General features: G+C 35.5%; 3 protein-coding genes across 13 annotated transcripts in view; 1 reads left to right on the forward strand and 2 right to left on the reverse strand.

Annotated features, from left to right (window-relative positions):
* Positions 1-2,962, reverse strand: part of rdx (BTB/POZ and MATH domain-containing protein rdx) — a 64,850-nt gene extending 61,888 nt beyond the window's left edge. For 7 of the 9 annotated variants that reach the window (XM_089729856.1, XM_028169976.2, XM_089729855.1 and 4 more), the window contains exon 1: positions 2,636-2,947. The gene's annotated coding sequence lies outside the window, so the exon portion shown is untranslated. Of the gene's footprint in view, positions 1-2,635 lie in introns of all 9 variants that reach the window. The other 2 variants (XM_028169972.2, XM_028169974.2) reach the window with 2 other exon arrangements.
* Positions 2,963-8,776: 5,814 nt separating this feature from the next.
* LOC114239777 (huntingtin-interacting protein K) lies at positions 8,777-11,230 on the forward strand. Its single transcript, XM_028170159.2, has 3 exons — positions 8,777-9,063; positions 10,294-10,401; positions 11,092-11,230. The coding sequence occupies exons 1-3, from the start codon at positions 8,905-8,907 to the stop codon at positions 11,185-11,187; spliced, it is 363 nt and encodes a 120-aa protein (XP_028025960.1). The 5' UTR covers positions 8,777-8,904; the 3' UTR covers positions 11,188-11,230.
* A 1,751-nt stretch (positions 11,231-12,981) lies between these two features.
* LOC114239791 (uncharacterized) lies at positions 12,982-25,788 on the reverse strand. 3 transcript variants are annotated; one of them, XM_028170180.2, is made up of 7 exons: positions 25,583-25,784; positions 19,027-19,143; positions 17,389-17,503; positions 16,863-16,985; positions 16,193-16,288; positions 15,560-15,626; positions 12,982-13,145 (listed from the first exon to the last, which is right to left on the reverse strand). In XM_028170180.2, exons 1-7 carry the CDS (start codon positions 25,650-25,652, stop codon positions 13,065-13,067), a joined length of 669 nt encoding a protein of 222 aa, XP_028025981.2. In that variant the 5' UTR covers positions 25,653-25,784; the 3' UTR covers positions 12,982-13,064. The 3 variants fall into 3 exon arrangements, with proteins under 3 accessions (XP_028025981.2, XP_028025982.2, XP_089585889.1); XM_028170181.2 differs by having other exon boundaries at positions 19,027-19,138; positions 25,583-25,771; XM_089729763.1 differs by lacking the exon at positions 16,863-16,985 and having other exon boundaries at positions 25,583-25,788.
* Positions 25,789-26,999: the final 1,211 nt, after the last annotated feature.

Here is a 26,999-nt window from a genome sequence, read left to right on the forward strand (position 1 = left end):
ATAGACATCATATCACTAACGCCTCTCATCTTGACGTATGAAGTTTGAAATCTCTATTGCTCAAGAATGACGGCTGTCCGTTGTCACATTCCCCATCAAACGGAAAAAAAAGAATGACTACGCTACAAGCCTCTAAATATACTTGTATTGTGGTTAACCCATTTCCGATGGCTCATTGATTGTGAGAAAGTTTGGTGCATTTAATTAAAGCGAAGTAAATTGTCCCTTCGTAATAAGATAACACTCTACAAAGCTTGCAAACGTCCGGTCATTACCTATGTAAGTGTAGTGTTCGCTCATGCGACCCGCACTAATTTGGAACTTCTTTAAGTCATTTAATCCCGTTTCTTGCAGGATAACCGTCGGAGCACCGTGGTTCTTAAGGAATGTGGATCTCCGTGATGACCTGGAGCTTGACTCAATCAGTAAGTATATACAGTCGGCATTGATGCCCCAATTTGAGAAGGCGGCACGACCCGAAAACCCTCTTGTCGTGGCCGCCGGAAATTACATACCCGATCCTGTGTGGTAAGCAGTCGACCTTGCCCTAAGCTTGTCATTACGAATCCTCCCGATTCATTAACGGTGCACTTCGGTACCTCAGCATCAGTCACCGTCCTCGTCGAGCTCATCGCTTGCGACGAGAGGCTCGGTGAGTAAATTAACCTATAGACACCCGTAGATTCTGCGAACCACTGCTCTTGCTAGGACCAGTGTTAGCAACACCTCCGGTTTGAGCCCCGAGAGCTCACCTACACGCTAAGGTAATGCTGATATAGCCTCTTAAGGCGATCAGCATAAGTAGGAAAAAAAGACATTTAATTAACGTTCGTTTAAATCGCTTCAAAAATAAAAATACATTACTATATACGTATATTAATATAGGTAGGAATACAATTTATTTTTAATATTAGTAGGATACGTAGGTGGTGAGCCACGTCAACATGCTAACCAATTCGTATAAATTTTTTGAAAGTTAGATGATTTGTTTTTCTAATTATAACAATTTTTCATTCGGTATCGTTTTACCCATTAGTTTCGACCCTAGTTATTTCTGATTTTATACGCAATTGATTTCGTTATGACACGTTCAGCGCCATCTATCGAATGACATTGACATTTGAGGGATCACACTGAGTCTTAAATAATTAAGGTAGGATTACATTGTTTAGGCAACGAAAAGCTTTTACGCATGATTATACTGCAAAGTTTAGATAAATTATAAATATTATTTGAAAATAAAGGAAAATTAAAATTACATTTCTCTACAACCAAGTCCGCCAAAATCCAAAACCTATGCTTTCTATTGCATTTTTCTTTAAATTTAGAATAATTTTTATACACATCACATGAGATGGTTTTTTAATACATTCCCTAATATTGTGACATAATACACATAACTTATTTATTTGAAAACATTATTCAGTCATCATCTACAATAGTACCAACAAATGCTAACATCATCTACAATAGTACCAACAAATGCTAACTTTTAAAAATAGTTTCAATTTTGTATTTTTTTTTGTTAGCTTTAATGTACGGCAAATTCACTGATCATGATCGTATAAAGTGAAGCCACATACTACTATATGAAAACACACTACAACTTGAGCACTTTCCGATGCCTTGCTGGGTGAAGTTGAAGTATCAAATGTTGCATTAAAATAATTAATCCTTCCAACTAGTATTTCTTTCTATATATAAATAGTATAAATAAGCAAGAACTCCTGCCTGTTCATAATACAATCATACTTAATAAGTTATGCTATGAATACATGACATTTTATTTATTTGTAGCTGTCGTATATTGTAGGAACCAAATTCTGTCATCATCAAATATTAATTTACAGGTAGAATTTTTCATGAAGGCATGCATAACCAATTCGGGAGCTAGGTTCAACTTTAATAATTCATCAAATGGAGTTACAGATAACTGAGTATGGTTTCTAAAGGGCCTAATTAAAATTTACAACCACATTGGCTTCTTGCTCTTTAAGTTCTCAGCACAGATAAATTGTGGATAAATTAGTCACTATATAATACAGATGTGGTATAATAATAGAAAAATTAAGGTATCTTGGAGAGCATTGTATAGAGTGTGTGTTCTTTTAACTTATGAATTCCGGATTATAGTATTTTAGTATGAAAACTACCTTGTATTACTAGACAGATTTTAATCAAATGTTCAATTGGTAACCACAAGCAATAGACCAATGAATGACATAAATATTACGTATTCCAACAAAATTTAGCTCTACATCTATCTTCATCACAAAGACAAGGTCATTTAAAATAAATATTCAGCTGTCATAAACTACATATACGCTCGGAGTAGGAATATTTTTATTTAAGTAACATAGAATTCCAACAACGTAACTCCATCCGTACAAAACACATCTGTAACTATTTTTAAAAATATAATGGTTTGCAACTATAAAGATGTAACATCAATGAAAAGTACTCCATATTACTGGATATTTTAATTTTATTAAGATTTTAAGAAAAACATACTTGTATACCTACAAATACCCTTAAATGTGAAAAATTACCTTTTGATAAATAATTTAAATAAACTGTGGTGAAATTCAAGATAGAAGAGGTTGACATTTACATTACGGAAACCGAATTTACTCACCTTTGATGTTTTTCTTTCACTTTTAAGTAATATTCTTCACTTCACAACTATTATTACAACTAAAATTAACGGGAAAACGTGCCCAAATTATAAAAATAAATCAAATAATAATTGCAAAAACAAAAGAAGCAGAAGTCACAGCACAGCAGCACTGACAAGGGTAGGTACACAACCACAACTTTGGTTAAAATATGCACGCGGAAAACTACAAAACTTAAATTTCTATTCATATAAAATTGCCAAATTAAAGCTTTATGCCATTGAAATAAAGAAAGAAAAAGTGGCAAAGCTCAGTAGCCATCTGTTGCTGTAAAAAAGAACCCTAAATTATTTATTGACACAAAAGACTAACAGATGTCACTGTAATTTTTTTAATTTCTAACATCAAAAAAGTTTATCTCTGTGGGCAAACATTTTTTATTTTATCATGGAACTTTTTAAATATAATAATATATAACTTTATAATAATATACTAGGATTTTATTTATTTTAGTAGTATTTAATGTTCGATATTGTAGTGTTTTATCTCTACAAGGTGGTACAAACGAAATAGGTAATATATGCGCGTAGTTACGTACCTATTACTCTATAATAAGCACTATGGTATAAAAGGCTTATTACATTTGGCTGAATTTAGTCAACTGATTTCAAGTTGAATGAAGTTAGCCCCTCAAAAAAAATTTTTTTTTCTTATTTTATACTTATTCTCTATTAATTCGTTTGTTCATCATTTGTTCATGATTGTTCACTGTTAATAATTGTTTGTTCTGCATTTATTTATTTAAAAAAATTATTTACGAATATACCTACAAGTTAGCCCCTCTAATGCAATTTTTAATACTTTTTCATCCTTAATGACTCGTAAATATTCATTTTCGATTGTTCTTATATAAAACATGTTTGTTCTCTTTCGAAATTACTCGTTTTCTGTTTAATTTACTATTTTTATTAGTTGAATAAATGTATGCAAAATATGTGTACTGCGCATGCGTCAACTATAATGCCTAAACTTTCTACACGGTTTTAATCGTGAAAAAAAAAACAGATATAAATCCTGAAGGAGCAATTAATTGGTATACAGTTTAATTAAAAAAAATTAAAAATAAATAAATGAAGTAATGTGCATTGGCGTTAAGTTAGACCAAATACATTTTTTCCATCCTCCTACTTATCGTTATGAAGGTATAAAAAAGATAGGGAGTTCACATAGGTAATATAAACAAATAAGTAAATATGTTCATTATTTATCTTTCAAGAGATAATATAGATATACATTATAATAACTTTTTTACACAGTCGAAATTATATTCCTAACATTAGTAAAATAACATTTTAATACGATAGGTAAGAGGATGGCAAAAATGTATTTGGTCTAACTTAACGCCAATGCACATTACTTCATTTATTTATTTTTAAATTTTTTTAATTAAACTGTATACCAATTAACTGCTCCTTCAGGATTTATATTTGTTTTTTTTTTCACGATTAAAACCGTGTAGAAAGTTTAGGCATTATAGTTGACGCATGCGCAGTACACATATTTTGCATACATTTATTCAACTAATAAAAATAGTAAATTAAACAAAAAACGAGTAATTTCGAAAGAGAACAAACATGTTTTATATAAGAACAATCGAAAATGACTATTTACGAGTCATTAAGGATGAAAAAGTATTAAAAATTGCATTAGAGGGGCTAACTTGTAGGTATATTTTTAATTTTTTTTTTTAAATAAATAAATGCAGAACAAACAATTATTAACAGTGAACAATCATGAACAAATGATGAACAAACGAATTAATAGAGAATAAGTATAAAATAGGAAAAAAAATTTTTTTTTAGGGGCTAACTTCATTCACCTCTGATTTCAGAAGCAAATTTAGAAACTTCTGATTAAACTGTTCTAAATTCAGTTTCTGAATCAATTGTCAGTTTAAACGCGACGAAGTAAGACGTGTCGTGTGCGTAAGAGGATGGCCCCAGTATTGTCTAGGCAACAACAAATTTTTTGTTTTATTTTGTTGTTTTAATTTCTTAAAATAAAAACAAGAATATCGGTGAAGAAATATTTATTGCTGTGCGGAATGTTAGCAAAGGACAATGCCCAAAAGTGGGCCAACTTTATGTCAAAACTATTTGTACTTGAAAAACTATGCCTTATTTTTTCACGTTGTTTAGTTTATGTATCAACATTTCTTTCAACCTGGCATTGTTTTCCAAAAAAATAAATTACTTAATTGATAACATCCCAAAACTATCCATGCCATAGTTTTTAAATTCGCCAATAGGCAAAGGGCTTAGCCCATACAGCCTTATAGCAAACCTATATGCTGTCAAACGAAAGAGCTGTCTGTGACTTGAACAACAATAAAAAAAAAAAAGCTAATGCTTATAATTCACAGGCTTCTTAGTTTATTTTTGTTCAATTCAATATTTATTGTAATAATAATTATTACTTAAAACCATGAATTATTTAATATTTTTAGATATTAATGATTCCATTAGTAAAAATATCAATGGCCTACCATTACTCTTCTCATTATATATGATCAGAGTTTTGGCAGCAACCCGAGTGAAGAGTCACTTGAATTTTTATTTAAATGTTTTTTTAATAGTTTATTGTGTAATTTGTATTATTTGTATTTGTAATATTGTGTATAAAAGGTCTGCGTAAACTCATGCTCAGTCAATGTGGTATTCGTCGAGTTGACGTCAAAACTCCCAAAAAGCAATAAAAAGAGATACACCGGCTTTTTATTGAGATAAAAAATATATAACTTCGACAGACTAGGCTGTATAGGCTACGCTCTTTGCCTGCTTATTGGTGAATTTAAAAACAACAACAACAATATCGTTGCCGGCTTCCGGATTTTCATTTCATTTTATTATTATTATGAGGATATAATAATAATAAAATGTACGTAAGGGCTTATTTCTAGCAACATTAACCACAATTAACTTATTTAATACTGTAAATAATTATGAGAGCGATTATTGATTTCGAAGAAAACAATTAACAACTTAATTTTAGCTGCAGAAAAAAACAGATTTCTCTTAAACCTGGGTGAGAATATAAAAATCGTTTTCTGAATATGAAACGATATTTCTTTGTCTATCAAATTAAGTTAAAACCATCATGACAGGACAACTTTTTTTAGGGGCCCAAACGCCCATAGAAAATGGGCATTGTCCTTTGAACATTATGACTGATTTAGAACCAGCAGACTTCAAAAATTATCTATAAATGGATTCGATCTCGTGTGTTGTAATATTAAACCTTGTGACACCGTTTATTCAAAAGCAGGATGTGATCCTACGATAGTATATATATTATATATCTATTATATAACTATTACATATCTAATCCTACGATAGTATAAGTCCAAAAGAAAGATTGGTTGTAACATTCAGATTTCTTGCAACAGGAAATTCATATCAAGATTTAAAATTTAGTTCTTCAATATCCCAACCCCTGATGACAAAAACTATCCCTGAAACATGTCGGGCTATTTATAAATTTCTGGCACATTAAATAAAGGCGACCGAAATTAATATTTTTTATTCGGAAGCAAAAAACAAACTAAAACGTCCTTATGTACGGAGAGCTATGGGACGACTGAATGAAACCATTCAGTAACTAAATGCGACATCTTCCTAAATGCGTTTTTAATTAGGCTTCTAAATGATTCAGTCAGTCAGAAACCATCCTTGCTACTGAATTCAGTAGACTAACTTACTTAATGCTATTACACTTGACTGAATTCAGTCGTCTGAAGTCAGCCAAGTGTAATAAGCCTATAACTTCTTCAAACGAGGCATAGATTAAAACGAGGTCCGGGAGAGTACTCAGTGGGATAGATACTCATAAAACGTAGTGATTACTTGCTCAGTGGATACACTATTTCACTATTAAAAGCTTGGCCGTGCCCCTGGAATTGTTGACTTCCATGAGGAACTCGTCGTATGCTTAGCTCCTTTATTGCATCATTAAAGAAATAACATAGTGGAACGCCCTGATATATAACAAATTAGCATAATGCAATCAATAAGGCCTATTGTGAGCTTGCAGGGTTGGTACCGCTGTCTTGTCCCCTCCTGTTACACAGAACCATACCTTCCCTAAAAGCCAGCTAGCCATAAGTCCATCCATTATTCTAATACCGTTAAACCCATATCATATTCATGTCTCAAGGAATTCGGCAGAGTGGTGTCTATGGGCTACTGAAACTATTTAACGTTTATTTTAACACGTGGACTGTGAGCTTTTCGCCCATCTACACCAATATGAAAGTTTAAAAATATCATACATACAACTACGAAACGAAAAGGTTTCATGATAAAATTCGTTTATTATTAATCCAAAAATGTTAGCAGACATTTTTATGATAAAAGGGTTACATGATTACTTAATGACGATGAATTACAAACGATCCAAGGACGGTGAGGCACCATTCTAATTTGGCTTTTTAATAAATTTCTTCAGTCTCTCAATTCATTCTTTGATTTAATAAAAATACTACTTAAGTAGGTATATACGGTACATAATATTAATAATATCAATACTTGTGTCCTCAAATATGTTAAGTGTTTAATCTATGCTTGGGAAAAGTGTTCTAAACGATAGGATTTTTTGGCGGGAACGCGAGGAGTGAAGTTTTGTGATTTGTTTTATTTTGTCTATTTAGTGTTTCTTCAGGTTTAAATGTGTAATAATGGTGGTTTATTAACTGTTTAATATCTGTAAAAGTGCACAAATGTGGGAAAATGAAACAAAGCTGCTGGACGTAACTTCTCGGGTTCCTCCAAAAAGTCCACTGAAAAAATCTCAGTATATGACCACCATTTTACTGCAATTATATTTCATCTCTTAACATTTCATTTCATTAAATTTCATCCCAGTTGATTAATGTCTCAAATTAATCATCTTCATTTCTTTTCACTCCATATTATCATTTTTCATAAAATTAAGAAAATAAAGTAAAATAAGACATGACTTAAAGGTCTTAGTTAAAGGTCTTAGTTACCATATTTTGTCTATTTAGTGTTTTTTCAGGTTTAAATGTGTAATAACGGTGGTTTATTAACTGTTTAATATCTGTGAAAGTGCACAAATGTGAAAAAATGAAACAAAGCCGCTGGAGGTCACTTCTCGGGATCCTCCAAAAAGGCCAATGAAAAAGTCTCAGTAGATGACCACCATTTTACTGAGATTATATTTCATCCATGCTCATCTCATTTCATTTGATTTCATCCTAGTTGATTAATGTCTCAAATTAATCATCTTCATTTCATTTCATCATTTTTCATAAAAATAAGAAAATAAATTAAAATAAGATATGACTTAAAGGTCTAAAGGTCTACCAGGTCATAAAATACCTTAAAAAAATCTAAGCGATACTTTCACCTAGGGATGACTATGTTTTCTGAAAAGATCGATCAAAATCGAAGTCTTAAAACTCGATTCACAATAAAGATTTTGTCTAGAACATCGATCTTCATCTTCGATTCATCGATCTTCTTTCGAGCTGTACAAACTTCTAATTAAGTGGAAAATAATCTAGACATATGAATAAATAATTCACATGAAAGAAGTCATATTTCACAAAAGACGCAATACGAACCAGCATAGCACATTTCGCACGAGAAGAAAATATTTTGAACTTTTTTTGGCACCATTACGATTTGAATTTTTATGATGTGGAAAAGTTACAATAAAACGAGTAACTTAAGCAACTATAGGATTTAGCCCACGAGAAAATGAGATAGAGTACGTCTGAAGGTTACTCTTTTACCGCGAGTGAACTGCACATATATATTTGGGTTTTAATATTTGTGTTTGTTGAGATAAAATGAGTTGTTGTCATCTATTTATCAAACGTATGATTGTTAAGGTAAACATGGAATGTTTTACGTGAGTTTCAGTTCGTTAATCATAATTACTTATAATCTATTTATTGACTACACCTCAATTAATTATAATTTTTTAAGGGTTGTTGACTGTCCGAAACATAACATTGAATTTTCTTTTTTTACTTTAAAAGATCGATTAATTAGCTTATATCAGGAAAAATCCATAATTTGTTCGTAAAAAATCGATCTTAGATTGCTATCCCTACTATAACCTCAAAATTTGACTATTTATATGCGAACTTTCGTGAATCTTGTGAGATATTACGAAAATGCTTTAAAATAATATTTTGTAGTTTTAAATTTACTTAAAGACTTCATTCTGTGGATAACGGTGAACTTGTAAATATAATAAACTAGAAATGGCAGACGAAGAAATCAATGGTGATACTGATGATATTCAGCATGATAAAGACAAAACTCAAAAGAAAACCGCAAAACATGATAGCGGAGTGGCGGACTTGGAAAAAGTTACTGATTATGCTGAAGAAATGGAAATATCCTCCCAAGACATATCAGGCGTGAGTATTTTTATTAATGTTAAAAACTTGTTCTTAATTACGTACCAGGTTTTAAAATGCTTTGAACTATGTGACCAATGCTATCAAAAATAACTAATATACAACAAATTCATTAAATTTTAAGTAAATTCCATTCCGAAAGTTTCAACATAGCAGCACTGCTGATAGTTATTGTTGATATTCAACATGTATTACTGAGCTGCTTGTTTTAACAGTCTAAAGCATTTGTGCGGCTGGCTGAACACTAAAGTTCATAGATGGGATTCGTCATGATAATCGTCTTATCGTTGCGGCTGCTGACTATTTCCCGAATCCTGATCATGCAGGAGCCAGTCACCACCGACGCCCTAGACGCGTTCTTACGGATCCGTCAGATCCAATAATCTTTGCATTAGACGTCTTCAGCTCTAACACTAGGAGTAGGTTTAAGAACCCAGGTAACCGTACTCGTCATACTCGACAAAGAGGTCAACGTGCAACCTAACCCATGCATCAGCCCCCTGAGTTTCTCGCTGGATATTCTCAGTGGGTCACGATAACGATCCAGTAGTAGATTAATTCGTGAAGCAATTGCTCTTGAGTTGTTAGGTCTCCTTCCGAGGCGCTCAGGCAGTTGTTAGCAAATCCTACCCCTCCTGGCTGAGCCTTTGCTTGCCCACCTGTCCTGGTGAAACTGGAAAGGCCTTCGGGCCACCAATAATCTTTCAATCATAAAAAAAAGATGGGATTAAAGTTAACAAAATATTGAAAGTTGTGCCACAAAAATCAGTGCTAGGAGGTGCATTCTGCTCATAAAATACCATTCACATGGAAATATTTGAGAAAAACCCCAGATTCATTATTAAAAATGGGTGACATGCAAAAAAAAGGAAAATGGCATGAAGATTGAAACTTGAGAGTTCAAAAGAGAGGGGACTTAAAGTAATGTACTGTTTGTTAGACTAAATTATAAAAATACTGTTATTTAGTTTGAAGTTGTAAGCAATTAATGTTCCTTCTGCAGGTAACTCATTATATTGTCATCTTCACTGTTTCCTGAAATTATTTCGTTTTCTCTATTTTCAGAAAATACTATTTCCATGATATATTCACGAAGTACATTCTTTTTAAGGTGGAGATTCAATATTCAACAAATGTTTTATGAATATCAGAATAAACGTTTTTTATTTCTCTTGCTATATTAAAAAAATCCAAAATATGTGATTAAAATGATGTATATTTGAATTCCAGGCACTTTCATTAATTGGAGACAGAAGAAACAAAGAAGCTGCTGAACGTTTAGAGAAAGAACAAGAATTACAAAAAGTTTCAGTCAAAAAAGATGACATAGAGTTAATTGTGAGTAAAAATCTAAATGAAAAGTACAAACAACTTCTATCAAATCTAGTAGCTTTCAAAATTTGTTTATGGTTTTGAGGTATATAATTATGGAGAAGGAACTGTCTATCTATAGTGCTTATAAAATTCTAATTAATCAAATTTTGATTGAAAGTACTTTTGCATACTTCAAATCACTTTGACTTTAGCTGTAAATTTACTAAAATCATTTGCATGTAGATGATGTAGCATACATGGTAGTATATTCAAGAGCCATACCAAATATGCTCCTTGTTTTGATAAATCAAAAACAATAAATAAAATTATATTGTAATCTTAATATTGTAATATTACCTATTGTAGATCTAGAATGTACCGGAGGTACCAGCTTAGTTGTGCTCCATAATATTATTTATGTCTATAAGCACTCATAGACACTCACAAGTAGGTGGGCCATATCTATCATAAAAATGTGAATGTCTCAAACCTGATCGTTACATTGACAATGATGGTTGTATTAACAACAGAGACAGTGAGAGTGCCCAATAGGCTGAACAAAAAAAATATCTCACAAAGTACCTGATCTATAAAAAATATAATGTATTGTCATATTGATGTCCTAGTAACTTTATGCTGTCAGAATTACAGTTAAATTTCGAAATTTAACTAGCCTTTAAATATGTCTCTTAAAGCAAGTCTTTTTATTTACAGGTTAAGGAATTGGAAATCTCCAGAACACTGGCAGAGAGAACATTACGGGAACACAGTGGTGATGTAGTTGCAGCACTGACTACACTAACTAACTGATACGGGCATAATTGGCATGCTCACCTCTTAAAACTGTTAAAAATTTATTGTTTAATGAATAGAATTTTGTATTTGCCAAAAAAAACCTTTTTTTATTGCCTCAATGTAACTTTGTGACTTACATTTGACACTACTGCAAATTAAGGAAGCTTTAAAAAGATTGAGAAAAATATTTATGGTACAATTAAGTCTCAAACAATGGAATCTTGCATTGACCTACCTACTGACATACTGACCTTAATTTTTTGTTAAAATGAATTGATGAGTACAAATATAAAAGAATATAACAAAAGTCATCAAAGAATTCAACAATTCTTTGGCACGAGTTTTACGACCGACCGTCTGCTTGATATCTGCTTGTTGACCTTCCTTGGGAATGCTATCGTTGATATAAGACTGTAAGCCTGAAAAAGTTTCTTAGTCGCGTTTTACGACCCCGATGGGATTTTTCTTTTTTTATGGGGAATTTTTCTAATGAAATACGTATTCAACAAATGTTCACGATTGACTTCCACTGTGAAGGAATAACATAGTGTAATAAAAATCAAACTGGCAAAATTATAATTTGCGTACTTAGTGGTGGTAGGACCTCTTATGAGTCCGCGTGGGTAGTACCACCACCCTGCTTATTACTGCCGTGACGCAGTAATGCGTTTCAGTTTGAAGGGTGGGGCAGCCGCTGTAACTATACTTGAGACCTTAGAACTTATATCTCAAGGCGGGTAGCGCTTTTACGTCGTAGATGTCTATGGGCTTCAGTAACTACTTAACACCAGGTGGGCCGTGAGCTCGTCTACCCATTTAAGCAAAAAAAAAAGGGTTCGTCCAATTCTAATCTGGGAAGCGCATATCCGCAAAACAACAAAATTACCTCCCATATCCTTTTATTGCCTTTGAATGTTTACTGATTGATAATTTATTACGTTTTAGGAAACCGATTATGGCTGTCATTGCGCTTTAAGTAGTATGTATTACGCGCCCAAAATTATGACAGTTCTTCTTGTTTAAAAAAAAATAAAAATTAAATAATTAACATCATTACTGGTGGTAGGACCTCTTGTGAGTCCGCGCGGGAAGGTACCACCGCCCTGCCTATTTCTGCCGTCAAGCAGTAATGCGTTTCGGTTTGAAGGGTGGGGCAGCCGTTGTAACTATACTGAGAGCTTAGAACTTATATCTCAAGGTGGGTGGCGCACTTACGTTGTAGATGTCTATGGGCTCCAGTAACCACTTAACATCAGGTGGGCTGTGAGCTCGTCCATCCATCTAAGCAATAAAAAAAAATCTTAAATTTACAGCCGCTGTAATTAGTTTTCCATAAAAAAAATTATGTAGGTACATCAATCTATGTATAATTATTGTAAACAAATGCTTCCTATTGCTGAAGACTCCTTTCAAATCTCGTTAGTCATGCTAAAATTGTTGCCTTTAAATGCACTTTCGATTAACAAAGCAGTTCCAAGTGGACTGAGCTGGATAACTCCCGGCTTGGCTCTTGGGGGATTGTGTGTTGTTAAAAGAAGATGACGTGAACAATTAATTGGGGTATCCTTTTTACTTTTTATGGCTCTGAATGCTGTCGAGCATAATATTATTGTGTCCTATCTGATGGTGAGTGGATACTGACGCTCATAGACACCAGTAATGCTATGGGCATTAGAGACCCTACCGCATAGGAGTCTAAATGATGATGATGATGATAATAATTTTGGTCACTTATTCTTATATACCAATAAAGTCTAATCATATTAAATGAATCCCTTTGAGTTCGATTGATTTAAGTTCAAAATGCAATTATTTCGAAAGGTGGCAGATCACTTCAATATATTTAACAAGTATGTACAAATTTTAAAAACCAATTACAATTTTCTTTTCAGTTATATGTGCACTGTATTATGTGTGTTTTCTTCTAACTTCTCTTCTGTGTATGGCGGAGGAGGTATACTACTATCGTGTATCTGAAACAAATAAAAAATTGATAAAATTATTATAATGATGAGAGGTATACAAGTTGCTACTTATTTTGTATTTACTTGCATATTTTTAGTATTTATTTGTATTTAATCGTATGTAAGTCTATCTTATATTGTATTTATTTTTCACATGTGTATATAAGTATATATTTTTATGTAAGTTTATTATGATATAGCACCGTCCAGTTCGCTTATTCCTCTCCCTGCAAGGTTGCCTGGAAGAGATCGCTTTCATCGATAAGGCCGCCAATTTATGTTACCGACTATTATTTGTTTTATTTGCTCAATCTGTACATATGGTGTTAAATAAAGTGATATTATTATTATTATGTATTAAACACTGCCACGCCTGGGAAGACGGCAGGACACACTCCGGCGAGGTGGGCAACAATCGGCCGGAGCGTTAGGGACTATTGGGAGAGAAACCGGCGAACTATACGGGCATTGTCGAGCAAGACTGCTTTTTGCATTTGGGCCACCACTGACTTTGTTGAGACCAAGCCTCTCGAGATGTTTTGAGAGGCTTTCAGGGACCAAACCATTCACCGACACAACTACCGGGATTATTTCTGTAGATACCACCCTCCACATGTCGGTCACCTCGTGCGCCAGGTCCATTATTATTATTATTATTATCTTTAACAAATTTCGGGATTGTCTCTTTGAGATGCTTATGTATCATATCATTGTATCCTTGTATCGTGTAGCAGCTACACTGTAGCCCATGCTAAAATAGCGCAGCTGCGTGATGCCTATAGCTAAAGACTGTTATGACATTGTCACTGATGATGGTCTCGAGCGAGGGTAACCACACCATCATGTGGGCTATATACACGTCTATTGTAGAATGCAATCTTATTAAACACAAAAAGAAAAAAATCTGTAATGCAGATATTTTTCCGCCTATTTCTGCCGTGAAGCAGTAATGCGTTTCGGCTTGAAGGGTGGGGCAGCTGTTGTAACTATACTGAGATCTTAGAACTTATATCTCAAGGTGGGTGGCGCATTTGCGTTGTAAATGTCTATGGGCTCCAGTAACCATTTAACACTAGGTGGGCTGTGAGCTCGTCCATTCATCTAAGCAATAAAAAAAAACCGCGAATATTAAAAACAATAATTTTTTTTGTTATTAAGTTAGTACATGTGTTATTAGTCTGCTTTTATAGTAAAACCGAACCATTCGTTTCGATATCGAGTAGAGGGAACTCGCTCTCGTCCCCGTCATCTGACTACCGGAGTCCCGCAAGGCTCCGCGCTCTCCCTGTTATTATTTAGTTTGTATATCAATGATATTACCCGGTCTCTGGAGAACCATCTAGCGCTCTTCGCCGATGACACGGCTATCTACTACTCGTGTAGGAAGATGTCGTTGCTTCATCGGCGACTCCAGATCGCAGTAGCTACCATGGGACAGTGGTTCCGGAAGTGGCGAATCGACATCAACCCCACGAAAAGCACAGCGGTGCTCTTCAAAAGGGGTCGCCCTCCGAATACCACTTCGAGCATCCCACTCCTTAATAGGCGCGCAAACACCTCCGCCGTTAGCCCCATCACTCTCTTTGGCCAGCCCATACCGTGGGCCTCGAAGGTCAAATACCTAGGCGTCACCCTCGACAGAGGGATGACATTCCGTCCCCACATTAAAACGGTACGCAATCGTGCCGCGTTTATACTAGGACGACTCGACCCAATGCTTTCTAGTCGAAGCAAACTGTCTCTCCGCAATAAGGTAACTCTCTACAACTTGTATACGCCCCGTCATGACGTATGCAAGCGTAGTGTTCGCTCACGCAGCCCGCACCCACTTGAAATCCTTTCAGGTTATTCAATCCCGATTCTGCAGGATAGCCGTCGGAGCGCCATGGTTCCTGAGGAACGTGGATCTCCACGATGACCTGGAGTTCGACTCGTTTAGTAAGTATCTACAGTCGGCATCGCTGCGCCATTTTGAGAAGGCGGTACGACATGAGAACCCTCTCATTGTAGCCGCTGGAAACTACATACCCGACCCAGCAGACCGAATGGTAAACCGTCGACGTCGCCCAAAGCACGTCATTACGGATCCCCCTGATCCATTAACGGTGCTTTTAGGCACCACAAGCACACCGTCCTCGTCGAACCCGTCGCTTGCGACGAAGGGCTCGAGGAGCGAACTAACTCATAAACACAGCCCATTTAGTTTCTCGCCGGATCTTCTCAGTGGGTCGCGTTTCCGATCCGGTGGTAGATTCTGCGAAGCACTGCTCTTGCTAGGGTCAATGTTAGCAACTCTGGTTGAGTCCCGTGAGCTCACCTACACACGCTAGGGTAAGCTGAAATAGCCTCTCAAGGCTATCAGCATACGTAGGAAAAAAAAATTAAATCTGAAGTAACTCTAACTGATTAATAAGGCTACTTACAAATCCGGAGTTCAGATATGCTATAGCTGGATACACGGCTATATCCGTTGTTGGTGTCCTGGAATACCTGTAATTTAAAACAAAACATGATTAAAGCAAAAAGTATGATAAACATTATTTATATTTCATAATTAATACGAAAATAATAATACGTAAAATAATAATAATTAATACGTGCACGAAATAGTAACGATAGCGAAATAATATTTTTTAGGACGAATTAGCAATAAACTATGTCTTTTTTTTATTGCTTAGTTGATTGGACGAGCTCACAGCCCACCTGGTGTTAAGTGTTTACTGGAGCCCATAGACATCCACAACGTAAACGCGCCACCCACCTTGAGATACAAGTTTTAAGGTCTCAAGTATAGTTACAACGGCTGCCCCACCCTACAAACCGAAACGCATTACTGCTTCACGGCAGAAACAGGCAGGGTGGTGGTACCCACCCGCGCGGACTCAAAAGAGGTCCTACCACCAGTAATTACGCAAATATACCTCATAAGAGATGGTCAAAATAGCTGGTTGGGACTAGAAGCGAATGGCAAGAGACCGAAAAGAATGCAGTGCATATGAAGAGACCTACACTCGGCATTGGGTACATAGGGGTTCAAGTAGATAATGTAAATATACCTTGGTGGTGCATCCCGTAATCTCTCTTCAACGTACACCTGGAGGCTGCCTATCGATAAACGTTGGCTGTTCTGCTCAAATTCGCCCCCGAAAGGCCTGCTTGCAATAAAGTGTAAGTACATTATAAAGTAATAAAAGATAACGAAATGGTTAATGCTTCTTAGATTCTAATTATTTTGTCACATGTGGCGGTAGCCATCACAGAACACAAGATATTTGACAGATGCCTGAATCTCGCTTACGACATTTTCAAGATAAGCTTGCATAAACAAGTTCCGAACAACAACGTCTGGACCGTCGGTCTACCGAGCAAATATCACCCGCTCGGTGGAAGATCTTCCCTTTGTCGTTTAAGCCTCCCCAAACACATGTTTGCGATAGTCTGTTGTTTCTGTCTTGTCCTCTATGTTATGGAAGTCTGGTTTTAACTTGATTTAAAACAATTCGGTCTGATCGAATAACTAGAGTGAAATATTTGAACTGTATTAAAATTATATTGATATGAATAGTATTAACAGGTTTAATCTAAGGAATAATAATAAAGATAAGTTTAGTATAAGGCTTTTTAACCGACTTCAAAAAGGAGGATGTTCTCAATTCGACTGTATTTGTTTTTTTAATACTCTTAATGTAAAGTATAGATATAAAATTAAAATCCAGTGATTTTTACCCGATGGTAGTCGCCGCACATAATTTGTAAAGCAGTATGAATGTAGCTATGATTCCGAAAATTAATGCAGATCCCATAACTATTTGCGTCGTTGAAATCAGCAGAATTTGGTCGATGCCCTCTCTTAAAATATAATGGAATGGTTAGTCAATCCGAATAAAATTACAAGCACGTCGAGAAAATGAATTTATTTTACTCAGGAATGGAGGTATTCCTGTGTTTCCAGAAGCCTTTCCAGCTTCACCAGGACAGACGGGCAAGAACAGGCTCAGTCAGGAGTAACAACTTGAGAGCAGCTGCTTTGTGAATGAATCTACTACCGGATCGGAATCGCGGCTCACTGAGTAGATTTGGCAGGAAGCTTAGTGGGCTAATGCTAGAGGCTAGCTTTCACGTCGAACTCTTCGAAGAGTACGGAGACTGGATGCTTTCACCAGGAGCTACCAAAAGCTTTGTGACTGCATCAGGTGGATCTATTAGGACGTGGGTCGTCAATGGTAATCTTAAAATCCTAAATACGGCTCACCTACAAACAAAATTTCCATAAGAATCATAGCATTGTTGACACTTTCCTTGCCAACATTGAAGTGTGCCATTTCCGTATCTATTACAACAGGGGCCGAAGCATTTTTCTCCCAGGCCTGAAATAAATTGTAAAATTTAAAAATATGGTTTGTAATACTGTAAAAGCTGCTTATTCGTGTTTTCACTATTCGCGGATTAAAAAAATGCGACCCAATTTCTATGTTCGCGGCTAAAGATTTCTTTATTTGCGAATCTAATCGGTACATATAGACATTGATAAAAAGGATTCTAATATGTAGGTATCCAACAACGCGCTTTTCCGTATTCACTGTTTCTTTATTCGCGGCATATTCACGGAACGTATACCTCTCGAAGAGCTTTTACTATAGAGTAATTATGTGGTCGTCATGGCCTTAAGGATAAGACGACTGGCGTAACCGTATCGGCCATATCCTGCAGGTAAATATAGATCCCGCGGCGTTCACGTTGTGATGTCTATGTGCTCCGGTAACCATTAAATACTAGGTGGGCAATAAACTCGCTCACTGTCTACGCAATAGAATATCTATAAAAAAACAATACAATAAAACTATCTTTGTACTAAGGTAATACGTAGGCAGCGGCTTGGCTCTGCCCCTGGCATGTAGGCAGCGGCTTGGCTCTGCTCCTGGCATTGCTGAAGTCCATGGGCGACGGTAACCACTCACCATCAGGTGGGCCGTATGCTCGTCTGCCTACAAGGGCAATAAAAAAAACGTTTTGCATTGCTAGAATAAATCAGTGTAGAGCACAAGAGCATTTCGTCAACAATCAACACACTGAGTTTTTTGCCGGGTATTCTCAGTTGCACTGCTTTTGCTAGGGCCAGTGTTAGCAGCTCTCTCAGGTTGAGCCTGTGAGCTCCTACCTACAGTAGGCGCGCGAGTTCGTGTCCATCCTGAGGAATGCGGTGCTGTGACCTTTTTTTTTTTTTTCCACTGGAGAAAATCGCCGGATCCCCACCCGCGCGGCAGGTGGGGTGTGTGGGAGTTGAACCTCACTAAAAACTCCTGCCGCTCACAACCGGCGCCCTACCTCGGACCGGGCCAAAGCCCAGTAGGGGCTATTGAGACATCGGGACAGGGTTGACGCAGAGCACATTACATCCATCCCACCGTCCCACGGACGCCGGACCGGCGGCCGCCAGCGACACGACCACCGGTTCCCTCGTTCAGCGGGCCGAGAGCCCGCCTTGATGGCGCCGCGTTACACTTTCCCCCAGAGCGGTCGGGGGAACGCGGTCTACCATCACCCGAGTACTGTGACCTAGTTAATTATGGTAATGTCGATAATAACTACCGATTTAGTCAACAGCTGTCAATTTGGTTTAATGTAACTTAAGGTAATTTTGTAATTTATGAAATAAAATAAATGTGTTAAGTAATTACTTGTTTATACAGTACATACAGTTTATACAGTACTTTATGTTACATACAGTACTGGTCCGCGGGAAGTTGGAATAGGTCCCCGACGAATAGGTAAAAAGTCAACGACTTATTTGCATAAAGCAACTACGCACAGAGGTGATATTATTGGTCATGCGGGATCATAAAACACATTAGCGCCAGAAAAAAATGTGTCTGAAAAACTAAACAATTACCTGGACATGGCACACAATGATCATGGAACTGGTTTGGTATGAATCCATCGGCGCAGTAACATTTCCCTTTTATACATTCATATTCCACTCCTATGCAATTTATAGCGAAACACTGTTCTGAAAGAAGGTTTTAATTAAATAAATATTATACTAAGTAAGGAGTGAATAAAGAAACATGGGTGCATTTCACACTTTATCCTCTATCCACTTCTATCTCATTCACTCGCTAGCTAAATCGTATCATCTATACTAATATATAAATCTACAGTGGTTTTTACGGATTTTCCGTTATAACTACTGAACCATGCATCCGATTGACTTGAAACTTGGTTTCCATGTAGAAAATACATGTACTTAATGGATAGGATAATATATATTTGAGTGTTGGACTCCCTACACCAGTTGCGGGGGCGTTAGTGATGAGAATTTTTGTGGGGTGAGAAATAATAATGTTGATTTTAAATGTCCAGCGAAGCGGACGGGTATAGCTAGTAGTTTATGTTTGTCTTTCTTTATTGGAAGCGACAATTCCAGTGTAATCTCTGTTTCATCTAGTTTCAATTCACAATGGTGCAAAAGCAGGAATAAAATTATTTTTTCTGTGAGTTCACATTAGGCGTATTGCTTTTTACTTAAAAATATTAATTTTATAAATAGTCATTTCTGTTTCGTTTTGTTGCGTATTGCAATTAGATTCTTTGAATATTAGATGTACCATATATGAAAACGAACAAACAGATTACGTAAACAAAGATTCAGGCTGTGCGGTGTGGTTTAGCACAACCTTATCTCTGTCCGTTGATGTTGCAAAAAGATTCATCGGAGAATGGGCAGTAGAGTTCTCTGAGTATTATACCGGCATATTGCGATCGTTAGCCGGCGTTTACTGAGGTAGTGCATATTGTAAAAACACACGGGTAGATACGACGATAGGCAAAACTGTAGTCTTGCATTCCAATTTGATAGGTGAGACATAATCATACCTAGTCTTGCCATAAATACTGAGACAAAGGGGAAAAAATCTATTGCAAATAACATTTATTACGTTTACGTGTTAGTTTAATACATAAATATAAAACAATTTAAAGTATAAAAAGCTTATTCGAAGTGGTCTCCATTGGCTGCAATACAGTCCTTTAAACGTTGAGGCCAGTTATCAATAGAAGCACGCACCCTTTCCATGGGAAAATTTTTCACTGCCAATCGTACGGATTGTTTTAGAGACTCCAAATTATCATGGCGTTTAGAGCAAGCCGTACTCTCTAAAACTGACCATAAATCATAATCCAGCGGATTAAGATCGGGACTAGACGACGGCCAGTCTTCAGCTCTGATGAATACCGAAACGTTCGTTTCCAACCAAGACTGCGTAGACCGAGCTTTATGACCTGGCGTCGAGTCTTGCTGGAAGGACCATTCTTGATTATTGAACATGGTGTTGTTAAGGGGCTTCACTACCTTCTCAAGAATGGTATCTTGATACACTTGTGCCGATGTTTTGATACCTTTTTCACAAAAGTATGGCTCAGTCACTCCTTCTTAGCTAATACCCCACCAAACCATCACTGAAGTCGGATAGTGCCCACGTTGCACTCTGTCGACTAATTGGGAAGCTTCCTTTGAGCTTTGAGCATAAATGCGGTCATTTTGTTTGTTAAAATGTTGCTCCATTGTAAAAAATTTCTCATCCGTAAACAAAATTTTTCTATGACCTCCCTTTGCGTACCGCTTCAGTAGTTGTTTCGATTTTACCACCTTATTCTCTTTTAAATTATCAGTTAAGAAATGACCAGTACGTCTTTTATAGGCTGCAGCTGCAAGTCCTAAGTCATCTTTTAAAATACGCGACATGATTCTAGGTGCTATATTCATCTCCCGAGATAAAATCTTTTGCTTTCGGACAGGATTTCTTCGAATTCTTTCCCTTACTGCTTTGACCACCTTTTTCGTACGAACACTACGTGGACGGCCAGATCTTTTTCTGTCACAAACAGAGGAGGTCCCATTGCACCTATTAATAGCCCGGTACACAAACATTTTACTAATACCAAGCGTATGGAGAGTTTTAAAAATTGCATTTGGCTCCATACCTACTTTGTGTAATCATCACAGCGATTCGGTTCTCTTTATCACCCCACTCCATTTTAATATCGCAAAATATTGTACAATGTATTGGCGCCAAAATCAGAAAACTTTTTTTTTTATTGCTTAGATGGATGGACGAGCTCACAGCCCACCGGGTGTTAAGTGGTTACTGGAGCCCATAGACATCGTCTACGTAAATGTGCCACCCACCTCGAGATATAGGTTCTAAGATCTCAGTATAGTTACAAACTCAATGAGCAATCATATAAAAATGACAGATTCCAAATTCAAATGTAATATTTTGTTTATTTTTAATTGTAGCTGTATTTATGGCCAGACTAATTATAATACAATACAATTGATACTTTGGTCTCATATCTCGAGATCGTTATTCATATACATATACTTGATCGTTATTCATGTTCTTTGTACTTCTATAGCCCCTTCACATCAGGTGGAGCGCGAGAAGCGCATGGAGCGCGTTCATCCATATACGTAATAAATAAATAAATACGATATATACATTACGTTTTTCATCACACATGGAAAATATTTAAACAACTTAATAAAATATCCGTATTCGCAAACTGTTCATGATAATGCAAATTTTGTACTATTTTTGTTGAAGTGGGTTGTCGTTATCATTGTCTTCACATTTAATACTGGGTGGCTCGTTTACTTATCAATGTCAACTAATAAAACCCACTACTAAAATATGTAAATATAAAAAATAAAAAACTTGTAAATAACAAGTTGTCATTCGTACTTCAATCTCATGAATTTAAGAACAATTATTTAAAATTTCGGCATTTAGCATTTAGTGGGAGTGGCCCGATATGTTAGATATACGGTATCTGTAAAAACAGCATCGACTCATTTAACTGATAGGCGTAAAAGTGCGTAAATTATCGATCGAGGCAATGCATACATATTTTTATATTGTTGTCAACGCAACGAAGATTTCGCGTATTTAACATTTTTTTTGGTTTCTACGAATGAATGCAACAAGTAGGCAGCATTCATTACTCCTGCCTGTTTTTACGCGTGAAGTATTTCAATAGTGCTTATTGTCTTGTTAATTGGTGTATCGTATACAAAGATGTGTTATTTTGTTTTAAAACATCCGTAATTTGTCGTTCATCACAGTAAGGCTGATTGGTTGCGAAAGTTTTATCTTGCCATTGAACCAAGTCTCTGTTTGTCAAGTGACGGAATAAATGACGAACACAAATGTCGGAATTTAAGGATTTGTTACTATGTTTAGTTAAGTAATAAAACAAATGGTATTTAGTCCTTTGTTTCTTATGATATTCATATCCTTGAAAATTAAAGTGCCTTTGAAAGAACCTTTAGTCGAGACAAGAAACAATTGCAGGATACCTAGGTTTTCCGTTTCTTAATAGATTTATATTTCATCAAACGGGATTTTTATTGTTAAATCGATCCGAATTCCAGTTGTTGTTAGTATAATCGTGGTTTCTTTTATTTCTTAACAAATGTCGCTATGATCCAAAATACTTAACTGAATTTTTTTAAAGACAGAATCTTAACTTAAACCCCACACCACCCAGGCCGATCCCATAGAGGTCTTCGAATTCTATTATCCGGTTATTGTAATATTCTGTTTGGTTTCAGTCATGATTTGAGGAGAATTTATATCTTAGGCGAACTGGGGCTGGGCGTGTTTTAGGTCCCGGGTTGGCATTATCGATCTGCCGATCACTGCCGCAAAGCAATCTTGTGTTTTAGTTTTATTTATAGGGTACAAAAGTAACCTTTATTGCATTGCAAGTTATATACGTTCCACACGTAACATAGTGGGCGTTGACTTGGTTGTGTGATAAATCAGACCATGTCAGCTGATATTCGCGAACAAAATAATAATACAGTGAATTATTTTGGTAGATATACCAAGATTCGATAGTGATCCTCTAAAATTATAGCTTATCGTATTTTGGTAAGATAATATAAATGTATCGCCAGACAAACAAAACGTCATCGGATTTGAATATTAGCCTGTTTCGAAAACAATTTTAGTAGTGCCGCAGTCGTACATATGTACTTATGTTTTAATTAGGTAATGCTTCCTTAATAGATACCTCGTATCTACGTAATAATTAAATAAGTAATCCGTTGCTAGATTGATCAATATTAATTAAGAGATATAGTTTGTTAACCCGTTTTGGAAGCTTCTATGGCAACACATGCAGGCTATCTTGCTTCTGATATTTTTCAGGCTTCCAAGATTGAGTGATACGTGTGTGATAATAATTGCGTTGAGGATAATAAATTAGTTGGGAAGCAACACTATGTAACTAGAGATTTTGGATTAGAAGTTTGTTAAATCTTATTATATCCCAGGGGCTCCCTAACTTATTTTGTCTACTGCCCACTTTGAGAATAATTTATTTTTTCCGCCCCATTTTTTCACCCACTATAAACCATTATAGCGAGAGCTCAGTCGGTGTCCTCCAAGATGAAATTACAAATCGCCTTCTAAGCCTTCTACACAACGCCCCCTTTTTTTTCTGGGTCTCTTACCGACCCCCCCTTTAGGCCTGCAGCGCCCACGAGGGGGCGTTATCGCCCACTTTGGGAATGGCTGCCCTATCCATTCTGTAGGTCGCAACTGCTGCCATCACAACAAAGTAGTAAAAACGGTTGGACAATATTTGTGCATAGGTTTAATGAGATTATGAAAAAGTGTTGTAAAGTCTCTCTTACTTTTAACACTATGATAGATAGAACAAAGCGGCTATGATTCGCTGCAAGCAACTGTTGTTTACTTACTATTATGCACTTCCATCACCTATAAAATAATTTAACTGATTAGAAGGATTCGCTACAGGCGATTGTTCTTATTGTTGATACTTACTATTGTACACTATTTTCCATAAAATAGTTTTCACCGATTTATCTTGCTTTCTATAAGAAAACTTATGTACGAGCTAATTTCATCTATGGTACATACTTTTTAACTTATTTTAATTACATGCACAAAAAGTATGAATTAAGTAAATAAAAATGAATAAACCTCTTTATTTTGCATTTACAAACGTTAAACCTAATGAAATTGCGTTAATCGTTTCCCGTCAGGACTATTACAACATCTCTTATTACAATGATTATTAGAAATTCATTCAATGAGATATAGCGGATTTAGAATAGGTAACATACCTTGCATAAATGCGCCGTGGCAAAATTTACGAATAAGTGCATTTTTAATACGCTTTTATTAGCTTCAGACGTATGTATGTATGTTTGTAACGGAATCTTTGAACATGATTTTGACACCCTTCAAAACGACGGATTAAGTCGAAATTTGGTATACTATTAGGAACCGATGACAATACAATATTTAAAAAAAATTGATAACAATTGAAATTCAACTAAAAAATGAAATATAAATAATAGTTTAAAAAACTAACAAAACACGCTTTTATAGAAAATCCAACAAAAAATAGAAAATAAATATGAATTAAAATAATGTAAGAAAAAAATATTTTATTGTAAAAAAGCGTGGAGTGCATGGTAAAGTAGTTATAAATAGTTATAAATATTTTATGAACGATGTATTTTATAATTATTATTTAATTATTACGGCGTCAATGGTTCGACATATCCGAACATTCCCGAACTTGCTGGACGACTAGACATGTTAGTAGCCAATCTTTGGGAATGTGGACATATAGCGTAGTTTTTTGTTGATGGGAGTCCATTCAATTATGAAGTCTGAATTCCACGCACAATTTGCCGTTTGATCTTAACTTGCTCCCGATTGAAAGAATACACCCATAATACAAAATTATGGAGATAATAGATAGGTGTTAGGTACAACTGGGACTTGATTAACTGAACTCATTAAATCGACTCCGCTGAATTCAAAACGCTTATTTACTGTAGGATTTTTATCTCAAAAATTTTCAATTATTAACAATGTTATGAAACCACTTCATGTGGGAATTTTCAATTATTAACAATGTTATGAAACCACTTCATGTGGGAATTTTCAATTATTAACAATGTTATGAAACCACTTCATGTGGGTACTATTTATGTTGTTTGAATACCGCAAAAATAATAATTACATAGAATTACTAATCTAATAACGTGTTTAATAGTGATATATTAAGTACCTAGATGCACCCATAACACCTTGTTTTTTAAAGGATTTAGCAGCTTAGGTGTAACTATTTTCCTGATGTTGGACTGGTTCATTGTGGATGACAGAAAAACAAAAACTTCTAAAAAGGACCATTAATTTTAAGTCACAAATGTGCACGATGCTGACGAAATTGTCGAAAAATATTACATTCTATTTTTATTTGATGTTTGTTAGTAGTAAAACTAACTGTGTTGTGAATAACTAATAGTAACGGAGATAGACCGTAGACTAATGGGAATGGATTAAAAAACATGTAAGATCACGAGATAGAAAGATGGTGTGAATAGTTTTTAGCACATAAAATACCTTCATAGTCACTGACAGACTCGGCGCACGCGAACACAAAAAAACAAGCGAACGTGATCCACTTTTGCATTTTACGATTTCAAAACTTATTTTCGAACAGTGTCACATATTGTACTTAACAGATTCGCATCATGGAAACGTATGGAGTGTTATAAAAGCGGAGACATATTTCATACAAATACATATAAGGCACGGTGATACGTTATCTGGAGATCTGCGCGTTGTTCCGATATAAATATGTTTATCAGGTCTAACGTCACTCATTAGGCTGTCGTTATGATTGGCACTCCGAGCAGCGGAGATTTACATACATTGGCCTTCGTGATGCCGTATGATGGCACTGTACTCGTTCTGAACAATTTCAGAATAAAACGCCGTTTTTTATTCCTTTGTGTATTCATGCAATTGAAATTCATTCGTTACCTAAGTCAGTCGTTTAGTTCTTGCAAAACAAAATCAGAATGATGCTAATTACCATTATTTAGTTATTAATTTGAACCACCCTAAATTTCGGTTTTCGTTGCGTTGCATTGATATGTGTTTCCAAAGAAAATTATACATATTTATAATTACATACGTCAAATTATTACCAACGTCATATTTTTCTGTTTCAGTTTTTCGACTATATAATAATATATATGTTGAGGATAAGGTTTTTTTTCAGATTTATCTAGCAGTAGCCTTGAGGGACTATTCTGGCTTCACTATGAGTGGTCGGTGAATTCACGGGGCTCATCCTGAGTTCAAGGAAGAAAATAGTATCATTTATTCATTATTGTTCAATGATGTGATATGTTGTTGTTCAATAAGATGATTGGATTGAAATGTGGTTTTATAACTACGAGACACAAAATCGAAGACCTTATTTATGCCATTTGAATCATAGCTTTGCAGCAAAAATTGACTTGACGATAACATCTTTCGGTTTGAAATCACAATATACGCTCCAACGCCGCGACGTTCTAATCTTTCATTGTTGTAGTCTTTCGTAAACATAAGCGAGGTCCGTATTTGCTTTGGTTTTGTTATATAGTTTAATAATTTGTTTTTTCCTTTAATTTTATCTTGATACAACTACGGTACAAGTACATTGTATAAATACCTACTATGTGGTAGCAACGTCACGCATTTGTATTAAAATTATAAATCTGTTACTTACATGTAATAATATATCTATTTGTGAGAACGCTAGTATGTCCATCGTATTTTGTACATTTTAAAAAACGCATCTTTGCCGAAGATTAACGGTGTCGATACGTGACTCGTGATTTCTAATATAAACTTCTACTTGTAACTCGACTATTAATTTTTTAGTATCTTAAGCGCAAGAACCCTTGGCGTGAGCGTAAGAGTCAAATATTTCAATAGCATTCATAAATAAATTCACATTAGAAATCTTTCGTCGTGGTTTTAAAGA

Source organism: Bombyx mandarina, chromosome 09, assembly GCF_030267445.1.
Source record: "Bombyx mandarina strain Sakado chromosome 09, ASM3026744v2".
Classification (NCBI taxonomy): domain Eukaryota; kingdom Metazoa; phylum Arthropoda; class Insecta; order Lepidoptera; family Bombycidae; genus Bombyx; species Bombyx mandarina.

Bases quoted from the DNA above. Each gene is read 5' to 3' on its own strand.
- LOC114239791 (XM_028170180.2), bottom strand. From the start codon at position 25,652: ATGCAAAAGTGGATCACGTTCGCTTGTTTTTTTGTGTTCGCGTGCGCC. The intron at 15,627-16,192 runs GTATATTTACAT...TTTAAATTACAG, and splicing joins TTACGGGATGCACCACCAAG to GTATTCCAGGACACCAACAA. The intron at 13,146-15,559 runs GTAAGTAGCCTT...TATTTGTTTCAG, and splicing joins CATATCTGAACTCCGGATTT to ATACACGATAGTAGTATACC.
- LOC114239777 (XM_028170159.2), top strand. From the start codon at position 8,905: ATGGCAGACGAAGAAATCAATGGTGATACTGATGATATTCAGCATGAT. The intron at 9,064-10,293 runs GTGAGTATTTTT...TTTGAATTCCAG, and splicing joins CCTCCCAAGACATATCAGGC to GCACTTTCATTAATTGGAGA. The intron at 10,402-11,091 runs GTGAGTAAAAAT...TTTTATTTACAG, and splicing joins AAGATGACATAGAGTTAATT to GTTAAGGAATTGGAAATCTC.